Source organism: Rhinopithecus bieti, unplaced genomic scaffold (assembly GCF_001698545.2).
Source record: "Rhinopithecus bieti isolate Rb0 unplaced genomic scaffold, ASM169854v2 scaffold_12592, whole genome shotgun sequence".
Taxonomy (NCBI): domain Eukaryota; kingdom Metazoa; phylum Chordata; class Mammalia; order Primates; family Cercopithecidae; genus Rhinopithecus; species Rhinopithecus bieti.
This window is the reverse complement of record NW_016807142.1, coordinates 36,844-50,267: the sequence shown is the minus strand read 5'-3', so window position 1 is coordinate 50,267 and position 13,424 is coordinate 36,844. Positions and strand designations below refer to the sequence as shown.

Sequence of the window (13,424 nt, the reverse complement as noted above, 5' to 3'; positions counted from 1 at the left end):
AAAATATTTGTGTGTACATTTATTTATTTATGGGGTACATGAGTTTTTTTTTTGTTTTGAGACAGAGTCTGGCACTGTCACCCACGCTGCAGTGCAATGGCATGATCTTGGCTCACTGCAACTTCTGCCTCCTGGGTTCAAGCAATTCTCCTGCCTCAGCCTCCAGAGTAGCTGGGACTACAGGCGCCCGCCACCATGCCCGGCTAATTTTTTGTATTTTTAGTAGAGATGGGGTTTCACTATGTTGGCCAGGCTGGTCTCGGACTCCTGACCTCATGATCCGCCTGCCTCTGCCTCCCAAAGTGCTGGGATTACAGGCGTGGGCCACTGCGCCCGGCTGATATTTTGATACAGGCATACCATGCATAACAATCACATCAGGGTAAATGGGGTTCCATCACCTCAAGAATTTATCCCCTATGTTACAAACAATCCAATTATACTCTTATTTTTAAATGTACAATAAATTATTGTTGATCGTAGTCACCCTGTTGTGCTATCAAATACTAGATCTTATTCATTCTAACTATATTTTTGCACCCATTAGCCATCCCCACTCCTCCCCCTTGTCCCTGCCAGTACCCTTTCCCAGTCTCTGGTAACCATAATTCTACTCTCTATCTTCATGAGTTTGATTGTTTTAATTTTTTTAGCTTTCAAGTAAGTGAGAACATGTGAAGTCTGTCTTTTTGTGCCTGGCTTATTTCACTTAACATAATGACCTCTATCCATGCTGATACAAATGACAGGATCTCATTATTTTTCATAGCTGAATGGTACTCCATTGCGTACATGTACCATATTTTCTTTATCCATTCATCTGTTGGACATTTAGGTTGTGGAAGCAAGCATTTCTTAACACACCTCTCTCTCTTCCTCAACCTGGCAGAGGCTGGTGCCCCTAAAGTAGTGCTGGTAATAATAATGCTGCCACCATCATACTAGTTCCTAAGTGCCTGCTGTGAGCCACGTGTCTGACCTAACACAGGCCTCTCTGCTACAAGACTTCTCAGAGCCTTAACTATATCAACATACATTTAACAATCTACTTTATGAATCTAGTATGCAGTATTTCTAATTCTTATTTGACGGAATGCTTTTCACAAGCATATCCTTAAACTGCTGTTCTATAGAAACACTGGTTGGAGTATCTCCTGTGCAACTTCTAATGACGAGCACTGTGCTGCACAGGGTGGTACTCTTTAAAATGAAGCTGCAGGCCAGGCATGGTGGCTTACGCCTGTAGTCCCAGCACTTTGGGAAGCCAAGGTGGGCGGATTACCTGAGGTCAGCAGTTCGAGAGCAGCCTGGCCAACATGGCAAAATCCCGTCTCTACTAAAAATACAAAACTTAGCTGGGTGTGGTGGCACGCTCCTGTAATTCCAGCTACTCGGGAGGCTGAGGCAGAAGAACTGCTTGAACCTGGGAGGTGGAGGTTGCAGTGAGCCAAGTTTGGGCCACTGCACTCCAGCCTGGCAACAGAGAGAGACTCCATCTCAAAAGAAAAAAAAAAAAAAAAAAAAAGCTCCAATAACTTTCGGGAACATGAAAATTTTCCAAAGTGGCAACAGCTTTAGGAAGATCAATTTCTAGGGCCTAACTTCCATACATACTTCTGAAAACTGATCTGCCAAAGAAAGCCTTTGGCAGAGTCTCCCTTCCTTCCTCCCGTTTCCCAATTTACAAAAAAGGCATACCAGGGACTGAGACAACAGTCAAGACTCTCCCCACTGCCCTGCCGTTGACCACTGAGGCACTCAGATACCGGCTAAATGAATTCCGCTCCCTTCCACTCTGAGGCTCTCTGTATGTTGGTCCACTCCTCCAGGACCAATTTTTCCCCAGTTGCTATTGCATTCGGAATTTCCCTGCTCAAACATCACAATGGCTTTCTGAGCAAACACAGAGCCACCTCCCTGCTCAGCCTGCAGCCTTCCTCATTCAATTCCCTTCATCCTTTGCCCTGATGTGTACCCTGTACTTAGGGAAGTTACTTAGTCACTCTGAGCCTTTGTTTCATCTGCAATGAAATGGGCACATCCCTTACACCGAAAGATAGGTAAAATGAAACCATACTGGGGAGCCAAATTAACAGAAGTCCTTAGAAAATAAGCTCCATGAGAATAAAGATTTTTGTCTGCTTTACGTGATGTATTTTAAGGCCTGAAGCAGTGTCTGGCACACAACATACAATAACTACTTGGTGAATTATATAATTGAAAGAATGGACCAACAATATATGAACTCATTTGATTTAATCTAATCCATAAACCTTTGAAATAGGTGATTATTATTCTCATTTTATAGGAGAGGAAAAGGAGGCTTTGCATAGGCAGGAATTAAGAGTCAGGATCTGAACCCAGGCAGTCTGGCTCTAGAACACAGGGTGGGGTATGCTGGTGTGACCATCCCTTCCCTACCTAGAACCATCCTTCAGTCAGAATTGGTCTGTTTCTCTGGACTGCTTCCCACAACACCAGGCACCCAGTAACCACCCAATGCTTGGCTACTAAATGTTGAGGGAAAAAAAGACCCTATACTTTGCATTAAGTCAGCTACTCCAGAAGAGTCTTGGAACATGAAGCTATGGTATGGGCCTTACCTTGCCCTTGAACAGGATTACTGGGCAGACAAACCGTCCTCTGCACCGGGCCATCTTGCTGCGGTGGATGAGGTCTTGCAACTTGCTCACCTGTACGGTACTCTCAAACCTAACACACAGGCAAGAGAAGCAGGTCAAGCTGACTTTGAAGTGGGAACTTTGTGTATATTTGTTTATTCACACAGACCCCCATACCAGATCTATGTATAGAATGCTTGCTTGAAATTAAATGTCATTCCGAAATTTTATATCATCTATCGTCCGTCCGTCCGTCCATCCATCCATTTTTTTGAGACTTTCTTTCTTTCTCCTTTCTTTCTTTCTTTCCTCTCCTCCTCCTCTCTCTCTCTCTCTCTCTCTCTCTCTCTCCTCCCTCTCTCTCTCTCCTCTCTCCTCTCTCTCTCTCTCTCTCTCTCTCTTTCTTTCTTTCTTTCGAGACAGAGTTTCACTGCTGTTGCCCAGTGGCGCAATCTTGACTCACCACGACCTCCGCCTCCCAGGTTCAAGTGATTCTCCTGCCTCAGCCTCCCAAGTAGCTGTGACTATAGGTGTGAGCCACCACACCTGGGTAATTTTTTTATTTTTGGAAGAGACAGGGTTTCACCATGTTGGCCAGGCTGGTCTCAAACTCCTGACCTCAGGTGATCCGCCCACCTTGGCCTCCCAAACTGCTGGATTACAGGCATGAGATAGATTAAGTTTTTCAGGAAAAGAAAAAAGTGCTAATTATAGGTATTAAAACTTAAATCACTCTGATTTCTGAACCTTTAAGATTACAAGAAAAAAAGGTGAGCTAAACTGAAGACATACACAAAATTCAGAAATATACACAGAAAACTGGATGTTATCTCTAGGGTGTCCAATTTTTAACTCCCAGGATAAGACCTGATGCCCTGGGGACCCTCTCTGGAAATCACAGGACCATTTTTGAGTATTTATCTATTTTTTTTTTTTTTGAGACGGACTCTCACTCTGTCACCCGGGCTGGAGTGCAGTGGCCGGATCTCAGCTCACTGCAAGCTCCGCCTCCCGGGTTCACGCCATTCTCCTGCCTCAGCCTTCGGAGTAGCTGGGACTACAGGCGCCCGCCACCTCGCCCGGCTAGTTTTTTTGTATTTTTTAGTAGAGACGGGGTTTCACCGTGTTAGCCAGGATGGTCTCGATCTCCTGACCTCGTGATCCGCCCGTCTCGGCCTCCCAAAGTGCTGGGATTACAGGCTTGAGCCACCGCGCCCGGCCTAAGTATTTACCTATTTTTTACATAACTCTGAATATAGATTTTTGTGATCTTTTAGAGCAAGCAGTCCCCAAGCCCTGGGCCCCAGACCAGTACGAGTCCGTGCCCCATTAGGAACCAGGAGGTGAGCAGGGTGCAAGTGAGCATTACCGTCTGACTTCCACCTCCTGTCAGATCATCAGCGGTGGCATCATATTCTCATAGGAACTCGAACCCTATTGTGAACTCCGCATGTGAGGGATTTAGGTTGCAGAGAACCTAATGCCTCATGATCTGAGGTGGAATAGTTTCATCTGAAACCATTTTCCCCTCCCTGCCGTGAAAAAATTGTTTTCCACGAAACCGGTCCCTGGTGTCAAACAGGTTGGGGAGTGCTGTTTTAGAGGGCAGAATGAGATAACGTTTCTTGGTCCACATGGCTCTAGGCCTCTGCTTTCACAGTCCATATGGCCAACAGCGCACAGAGCATAGGAGGCATAAGAGAAGCCATGTGTGACACAGGGACGTGTAGTAGTTAACGCACTGGGCTTGGTAAGTGAGCTTCTAGAACATGAGTCAGGTTTAGAAGTGAGCTCCAGCAAGTCACACCCATATCAAATCACACTTCCCTAAAATAAGGGTTCACTCTCATAAACTCACCTACCTGGCCGGGCACGGTGGCTCAAGCCTGTAATCCCAGCACTTTGGGAGGCCAAGGCGGGCGGATCACGAGGTCAGGAAATCGAGACCATCCTGGCTAACACGGTGAAACCCCGTCTCTACTAAAATACAAAAAACTAGCCAGGCGAGGTAGCGGGCGCCTGTAGTCCCAGCTACTCCGGAGGCTGAGGCAGGAGAATGGCATGAACCCGGGAGGCGGAGCTTGCAGTGAGCTGAGATCCGGCCACTGCACTCCAGCCCGGGTGACAGAGCAAGACTCCGTCTAAAAATAAATAAATAAATAAACTCACCTACCAACCTTTGGCAAAGCTCACATCAGCCAGTCAGAGCTTCTGATAGCAAGAGAAACAAGAGGCAGCGAAGTTAGAGCAGGAAGCTTTCCCAGCTATGCAGAGTAACCCAGCAGAAGGAAGGAAAGACACTCACGTTCCTTCCTTAAAAGGGTTGAGCTTTCAGATCAACTCCTAGAGGGAATTTAATTCCTTTCACATCCTAATCCTTCTAGGAATCTGCATGTTATTACACAGCTCCTCTTGTACACATGCACCCAAATATTATCTCAGAAGGAATAAATCAGTGACTCCCACATACTTGCAGTACCTCTTTAAATGTATCTGGATGCTGTTAGGGTTAATAAAAACACAAAGTCTTTAAAATACTACCGAATTCTTACTTAAACTATATCTAGGGGCCAGGCGTGGTGGCTTACACCTGTAATCCTAGTGCCTTGGGAGGCCAAGTCGGGCAGATCACTTGAGGTCAGGGGTTCAAAACCAGCCTGGCCAACATGGTGAAATCACATCTCTACTAGAAATACAAAAAAATTAGCCGGGTGTGGTGTCAGGCGCCTGTAATCCCAGCTACATGGGAAGCTAAGGCAGGAGAATTGCTTGAATCCAGGAGGTGGAGGTTGCAGTGAGCCGAGATTGCACCACTATAATCCAGCCTGGGTGACAGAACGAGACTCCATCTCAAAAAAAAAAAAAAAAAAAAAAAAAGTATTTATTATATCTATATGAGAACATATATATGGATATATACATAGAAGAATATACAGAAGATACATATATAGAGGAGATATACAGGGATAATAGGAGATATTACATACTATATATATAGCAGATTTATATAGGATACAGGATAATATATATATACTAGAAGATATATATAGGTGATTGTGGCTTGACAATATAACCTGCTATCAAATGTGGGGGGTCTGAAAATGAAGGTTAAAAAAGCAGTCTTTCAAATAAAAAACAGGACGAATAGTTTTGATGATCTTGGAAAGAGAACAAAGGGGTATAAAAAGAGGACTGAACTTCCCGATGGTGTCTTTTCCTGTAAGATATCAATTTTTTGTTAATTAAATTTTTTTCTCTGTTTCAAGAAGGAGGAAGAATGCAAACTTTGAAGAGGCTGGGGGTGCCTTTGCAAAGGAAGTGCCGATACGGTTGCGTTGTGCTCACGCCTGTCTATCCCAGCACTTCGGGAGACCAAGGCAGGTGGATCATTGAGGTCGGGAGTTCAAGACCAGCCTGGCCACATGGTGAAACCCCATCTCTTACTAAAGATACAAAAAATTAGCCTGAGCAATGGTGGTGCTTGGCCTGTAATCCCAGCTATCAGGAGGCTGAGGCAGAGAAATTTTTGCTTGAACCCAGGAGTCAGAGTTTGCAGTGAGCCAAGGATCGTGCCACTGCACTCAGGCCTGGACGACAGGGCAAGACTCCGTCTGGGGAAAAAAAAAAAAAAAAGAAAAGCCAAGCGCCCATAGGGTGGCAACAAACCCACCAGGTCAGGCCTAGGCACACAAGCTGACAGAAGAACCCAGATGTGTGCTGCCCTTCCCTCACCCAGTTTCTCTATGAAACAAAAGGCACCTCAGTACCACATTAATATGCCTAAACTAGACCCGGGAACATAAAACCAGCACCTTTTAGAACTTGCCCAAGGTGGCCTTCTCCACTTTTTGGCCCCATGGGCCAGTGTCACAGATCTGGTCAGCACCATATGTTGCAACTGCTCTCACTTAGCTCAACCAGTTCCTCCTGAAACCCTGCTACATCTGATTTTCCCAGGTTAAGTTCTATCCTCAAAACCAAGCTGCATTTCTCAGGCTAACTTCTGTTAAAAACAACAACAAAAAACCCCTGGTGGAGGACACATTAAATCGTTTCCTCTAGGGAGGTCTTTTTAATGTAGATGACCCCAGCTTTTTTCTTGTTAGGCCGGCCAGTGGTTCCCTACCGCGTCCCCTATATCAAGTGCATTCAGTTTCTGGCCAGGCACAGTGGGCCTCATGCCTGTATCCCAACACTTGGGGAGGCTCAGGCGGGGCAGATCGCCTGAGGTCAGGAGGTAAAGGACCAGCCTGGTCCAACATGGGTCGAAACCCTGTCTACACTTAAAAGTACAAAAATTAGCCAGGTTGGTGGCCCGCACTGTTAATCCCAGCTACTCGGGAGGCTGAGGCAGGAAAACTGCTTGAACTCAGGAGGCAGAGGTTAGCCGGTGAGCGATTGCGCACTGCACTCCAGCACTGGCAACAGAATGAGACTCCGTTTGTATAAAAAAAAAAAAAAAAAAAAAAAAAAAAAAAGAAGCAATTCAGTTTCTGTTCTCTCACTAGTTCCTGTTTTTATTTTATTATCTCTTGTCCTTAGGATTCTTTTACTGCAGTGCTAAGCACTGAGCTGTGTCTGGCACATAATACTCACATTTGAAGGGATAAATGTAGGCTTCCGTATTTACATTTGTAATGTATGCACTGAAATTTCTGGCAAGATGTTACCAGGTAGTGAGATTTTGTTGTTTTTTTCCCAACAAGGTCTTCCTCCGTTGCCCAGGCTGGAGTGCAGTGGTGCCATGGTTCACTGCAGCTGACCTCCTGGGCTCAGGTGATCCTCCCACCTCAGGCTCCCAGGGAGCTGGGACTACAGGCACATAGCATGACACTCGGCTAATGCTTTGTATTTTTCGTAGCGACAAGGTCTCACCATGTTGCCCAGACTGTTTAATTCAGTCTATTTTTTATTCAGTCTATTCAGTTTAATTCAGTCTCAAACTCCTGGGCTCAAGTGAAACGCCCATCTTGGCCTCCAGTAACTAGGATTATAGGCATGAGCTACCATGCCCAGCCAAAGTATTTTCAAATACAGAAGAAAATGCTGTTATCGCCTATTTCCAATAGGAAGCTTTCCCAGACAGGCACCACACTTACCAAACTAGGTGGGTTATTCCTGTGATGTGCCTCAAAACTTTCTGAGATAAATGTTACTGCTGATATTATTTAATAGATAAGAGGCACAAAGTAGAGCTTACACCCACATTATCTCACTCAGTCCTCACTTACCCCATTTTACAGAGGAGGTAGTTTAATGAGATGAAATCTCTAGCCCAAAGTCACAGAACAGGTAAACAGGGTAGCTGAGATTCTAAACCCTGGTGGGTAGCCACTGGGCCCATGGTTTTAACCACTATCCCACAGGGCCTCACCTGTACTTCCCCCAATTCCAGCTCTTATTAACAGTTATTGCTTCTTTATTGGACTCTGTTTCCCACTAGACCTACTGGTAAGGACTTCATCTATTTGGCGTCCAACTTGATCCCTGAGGTCTACTACACAGCAGCAGCTGAATGAACACTGTTGACAAACATGTCTTGGCTATTCAGGGATCCCTATCCAGGCTTCTATTCCCAGATGATGAACCAAATTGGAGAGGTTCCTTAACAGGACCAAAACATTGCTTAAATCCAATTCTACCCTGTTTAATTCAGTCTATTTTTTATTCAGTCTATTCAGTTTAATTCGGCATCATAGTAACAGCCAAGCCAGACAGTAAAAAAGCAAAAAATTCTATTTCTTCCCACCCAAACACACCCGAAGTCCCCCCTTTCAACAAGTAGGCATCACCCACTCAATATCACTTCAGTAACACTTTAAGGCCTTGCAAGGAGTGCAAAGTAAAAGCAAACTCCAACAAGCTCCTCTAAGGTTAATGATGTTCCATAGCGGCCTTGGCCTGACTGTGAGGTTCTGCTAGACAAGGTGGGAGAGCCAGAGTGGTGAAAGAAAAGGCAGACAGGCACAGAGTCAGGAAACATAGCTTTTAACCCCACTCTGTTTACTACCTCTGTGATCTTGGGCAAAGGCAAATTACTTCTCTGGGCCTCAACTTCATCTATCTAAAACCTCAATACCTGCCAAATAGGAGGTACTCAATAAATATTAGTTTCTTTCTCTTCAAGGGATCAACACTAAACTTGTTTCCTTCCAGGAAAAGCTTCTACAAGGCAACCACGACTAGGTTCCTCAATGTACTATTATGTTACTGAAGGGTAACATTTGGTATTACCTGAGAGCTTGTTAGAATATGCCAAATGTCAGGCCCACCTCAGGTCTACTGAAATCTCTGCATTGTAGAAAGATCCCCAGTTGATTCACTCATAAAATCAACATAGAAAAGAACCACTCTGTTGGGTGCGGTGGCACATAACCTCTAATCCCAACACTTTGAAAGGCCGAGGTGAGGAAATCTGTCGAGCTCAGGAGACCCACCTGGGCAATGTAGTGAGACCTCGTCTCTACTAAAAACTTAAAAAAATCAGCTGGGAGTGGTGGTATGTGCCCATATTCCCAGCTACTTGGGAGGCTGAGGTGGGAGAATCACTTGAGCCCAAGGGATCAAGGCTGCAGCAAGCCATGATTGTGCCACTACATTCCAGACCCCATCTTAATTAAAAGCAAAAACAAAAAAACCCATCTTGATTACAGCTGAGCTTAATATCAGAATGTCATCATCAGGGCACAGAGGTAAAACCACCAGCCACCCAGCACCAAAGAGGGTAGGAAGAAGGGGATAGAAGAGGACGGCAAGGCAAAAACAAAACAAACAAAACAAAACAAGACCCTCTTGTTCAGAAACTTTAGCTTAAAGGTTGATGGAAACTAAGTTTACTCGGCCGGGCGCGGTGGCTCACACCTGTAATCCAGCACTTTGGGAGGTCATGGCAGGCGGATTGTTTGAGCCCAGGAGTTGAGACTAGCCTGGCCATTATGGCAAAACCCATCTCTACTAAGATACAAAAATTAGCTAGGCATGGTGCCACGCACCTATAATTTCAGCTACTTGGGAGGCTGATGCACAAGAATCTCTTGAACCCAGGAGGTGGAGGTTGCAGTGAGCCAAGATCACACCACTGCACTCCAGCCTGGGCAACAGAACAAGATTCTGTCTTTAAAAAAAAAAAAAAAAAAAAAAAAAAGAAGAAACGAAGTTTACCTAATTCTGGAAGGAGGAATTAAGGAAGAGCTAAGAACCATAAATAACGGGGCCATAACCCCAATTCTTTAGGCTTGGCGATCCCGAGTTCTTAGGTTATATAACTGAGAACGTGATACAATTTCTGTGATCTGTTTACAAGAGTCCTTAACATTCTTTTCTTAGAGAACCCCACAACAACCTTGTGAAATGGGCACTCTTTTTTTTTATTTTTTTGAGATGGAGTCTCGCTCTGTCTCCAGGCTGGAGTGCAGTAGTGCGATCTTGGCTCACGGCAATATCCGCTTCCTGGGTTCAAGTGATTCTCCTGTCTCAGCCTCCTGAGTAGCTGGGATTACAGGCGTGTGCCACCACGCCCAGCTAATTTTTGTATTTTTAGTAGAGATGGGGTTTCACCATGTTGGCCAGGATGGTCTCAATCTCCTGACCTCATGATATGCCCACCTTGACCTCCCAAAGTGCTGGGATTACAGGTGTGAGCCACCATGCCCGGCTGAGATGGGCACTCTTATAGACATCCCCACTTTACAGATGAGGAAACTAAGGCTTAGTGCTTAAACTTCTAAAGCATTGTTCCTCTGCTGTAAACCTTCTCTGGCTCCCCATGGCCTGCAGCAGCGGTTCTCCAGCTATACTGTAATTTAAGACATCAAGGGAGCTCTCACAGAATGTAGACTGGAAATTCTGATTCCAGAAGGCCCAGGAGAGGCTCTAGAATCTGTAATCTTTTTTTTGAGATGGAGTCTTGCTCTTGCTCTGTTGCCCAGGCTGGAGTGTGGTGGTGCAATCTCGGCTCACTGCAACCTCCACCTCCCGGGTTTAAGCAATTCTCCTGTGTCAGCCTCCTGAGTAGCTACTGGCGTGTGCCACCACACCCAGCTAACTTTTGTATATTTAGTAGAGACGGCGTTTCACCATGTTGGCCAGGCTAGTCTCAAACTCCTGACCTCAGGTGATCCGCCCAAAGGAGGCTGGGATTACAGGCATGAGCCACTAGGCCAGGCCGAGAATCTGTAATCTTAAGTGCTCAGGGGTTCCTAGCACAATAAAACCACTGACACCCACACACAACCCACAGGTTCACACTCCCTGGCCTGATGATCAGGACCCCTATATGAGTTGATCCCTAAGGACATTTTCAGGGAAACTCCTGCTCATCCTTCCAATTCCAGTTCTTCCCTGGCACACAAACACCAGGCAGAATTAACCATTCTCCCCATTTGGCCTATGGCAGCGCTTCTCAAACCTGGTAGTGCATTCGCATCACCTGGACATCCTGTTCTGCTGTGATTCTGGCTCAGTGGCTCTGGAGCTTTAGCTTCTGCGTTTCTAACAAGTTATTGAGTGCACTGCTAGCCGTGCTTTGAGTAGCAAGGGGCTACTGCACTATGCAGCATGACTGCTGCAGTACTCCTCACAACATTTCACCCACGGGGCCAGGATTTCACAGATAGTGCTGACAACGCCTCCTGAAATTCCCTTAAATTCAGCAGGAAGTAGGGAGATTAGGGGAGCAAACTTTGAGATCAACATATAGTACTTCCTAGAGCCTCATGCTCTGAGTACTTATCAGTATCAAATAACTACACCATTTACCGACTAACTACAGGCCACATCCCGCACCAAGCATTCTGTCTGCTCTGGTATAAATTGTTATCCCACATAAGGTACTCAGGTCTTGGTAGGCTCACCATAAATGGTAGCTTTTATTTCTAATTCTTACAACGTACATGTCAGGCTTTATCAGCCCTATTTATCCTCTGGACTACCACTTTTCTAAAATTTTAGTTAGTCCTTAAAAGGACTAATTAACATGAGGTAGAGAATTACCAATAAGAAAACTAAGGACAAAGCAGTTAAATACCTTGCCCAGCATCAGTTGCACAGCCAGGAAAAGCGGAATCCAGGATGTGAACTCAAGCAGTCTGATTCTAGACCTCAGGGTCCTAAGTGCTACATATGGTAAACGCTGGTAAGCCTGTCTTGACAGTGTACCTCCCACCCACACTCTCTAAAAAAGGGACACTGATATTCAGAGAAGCGAAGTGTGAAGTCAGCTGTCTTAGGACAATGAGCTCTAGGGTGGAAGTGAAACAGAAATCAAGGGCTATTACTCCCAACCCATCATTCTATGCCATGCCACCTTGTCAGTCTGACTTGTCCAACCTTGAAGTAAATAAAAATGCCAATGAGGCTTAACACCTGGGGAAAGTGAGTCTGCCCTGCCCAGCTACAGACTTCCTAGCCACAGGGATTAGCTGCCACGGACTCCCCAGACATGCACACTACGGTCACATGATGCTCACGTGTCTTTCTCCTTCTCAGAACTCTCATACTCCAGGAACACGATGTGCCGGGGATAGTGGCCGCAGATATCCCCGTTCGTGTTTGGAATCACGCTGAAACAGTAGTCTCGGCCAAACAGCTCCAGACATCTCTTCTCAATGCGCTCAACCTGCACAGAGGAGACCAGACCACAAAGAGAATTATGGGGTTCTGAGGGTGAGAATTAGGAGGTCCATGGCCTGAGAGGTCACTGGGAAAGACATATACCTCGGTGATAATTATTCTGTGCTGGGAAGATGTAATGCTAGGCCACAGGCCCTACATGTAGTTCATTAACCCATATATTGTATGCTTCAGGAAGGATTCTTAATTCCCTAACAATGAATCTGAAATTGTGGGTGTTGAGCATTTGGAGGAGAGGATTACAGCTTTCATTAGATTCAAAGAGGTCTACAACCCATAAAACATACGAACTCTTGGTCCAGTTACTGAAACTGCTACTAATCCACTACCTTCCTTGGTCAGCTTCCCCATTCTTTTATTTATTTATTTATTTTTTGAGACGGAGTCTCGCTGTCACCCAGGCTGGAGTGCAGTGGTGCAATCTCAGCTCACTGCAGCCTCTGCGTCCTGGGCTCAAGTGATTCTCCTGTCTCACCTCGAGTAGCTGAGATTACAGGTGCACAGAACCACGCCTGGCTAATTTTTCTATTTTTAGTAGAGACGGGGTTTTCACTATGTTAGCCAGGCTGGTTTCAAACTCCTGACCTCAGGTGACCCGCCCACCTCGGCCTCCCAAAGTGCTGGGATTACAGGCGTGAGCCAATGCACCCAGCCTTTATTTTTTTAAAAGACAGTCTCACTCTGTCGACCAGGCTGGAGTGCAGTGGCACGATCTCAGCTCACTGCAACCTCAGCCTCCTGGGTTCAAGTGAGCACATTTGGCTAATTTTCATATTTTTAGTAGAGATGGGGTTTCACCATGTTGGCCAGGCTGGTGTTGAACTCCTGATCTCAAGTGATCCTCCCAGGTGTGAGCCACCGCACCTGGCCTCTTCCCTTTTTTTTTTTTTCTGAGAAAGAGTCTTGCTCTGTTGCCAGGCTGGACTGCAATGGTCTCCACTCACTGCAACCTCTGCCTCCTGGGTTCAAGCAATTCTCCTGTCTCAGCCTCCCGAGTAGCTGGGATTACAGGTGCGGCGGTGCCACCATGACCAGCTAATTTTTTGTATTTTTAGTAGAGATAACGTTTCACCATGTTGGCCAGGCTGGTCTCTAACTCCTGACCTCATGATCCGCCTGCCAAAAGTGCTGGGATTACAGGCGAGAGCCACCACACCCAGCCAACAAAATTTT

At 45.8% G+C, this 13,424-nt stretch overlaps 1 protein-coding gene across 4 annotated transcripts in view; it reads right to left on the bottom strand.

Moving 5' to 3' along the window:
- MTMR14 (myotubularin related protein 14) overlaps positions 1-13,424 on the bottom strand; it is a 53,770-nt gene that overhangs the window by 36,991 nt on the left and 3,355 nt on the right. For all 4 annotated transcript variants that reach the window (XM_017880325.1, XM_017880326.1, XM_017880328.1 and 1 more), the window contains exons 2-3: positions 12,089-12,237; positions 2,604-2,712 (exon numbers count right to left, since the gene is read on the bottom strand). In XM_017880325.1, coding sequence (XP_017735814.1) covers positions 2,604-2,712; positions 12,089-12,237 — 258 coding nt within the window. The remainder of the gene's footprint in view (positions 1-2,603; positions 2,713-12,088; positions 12,238-13,424) is intronic.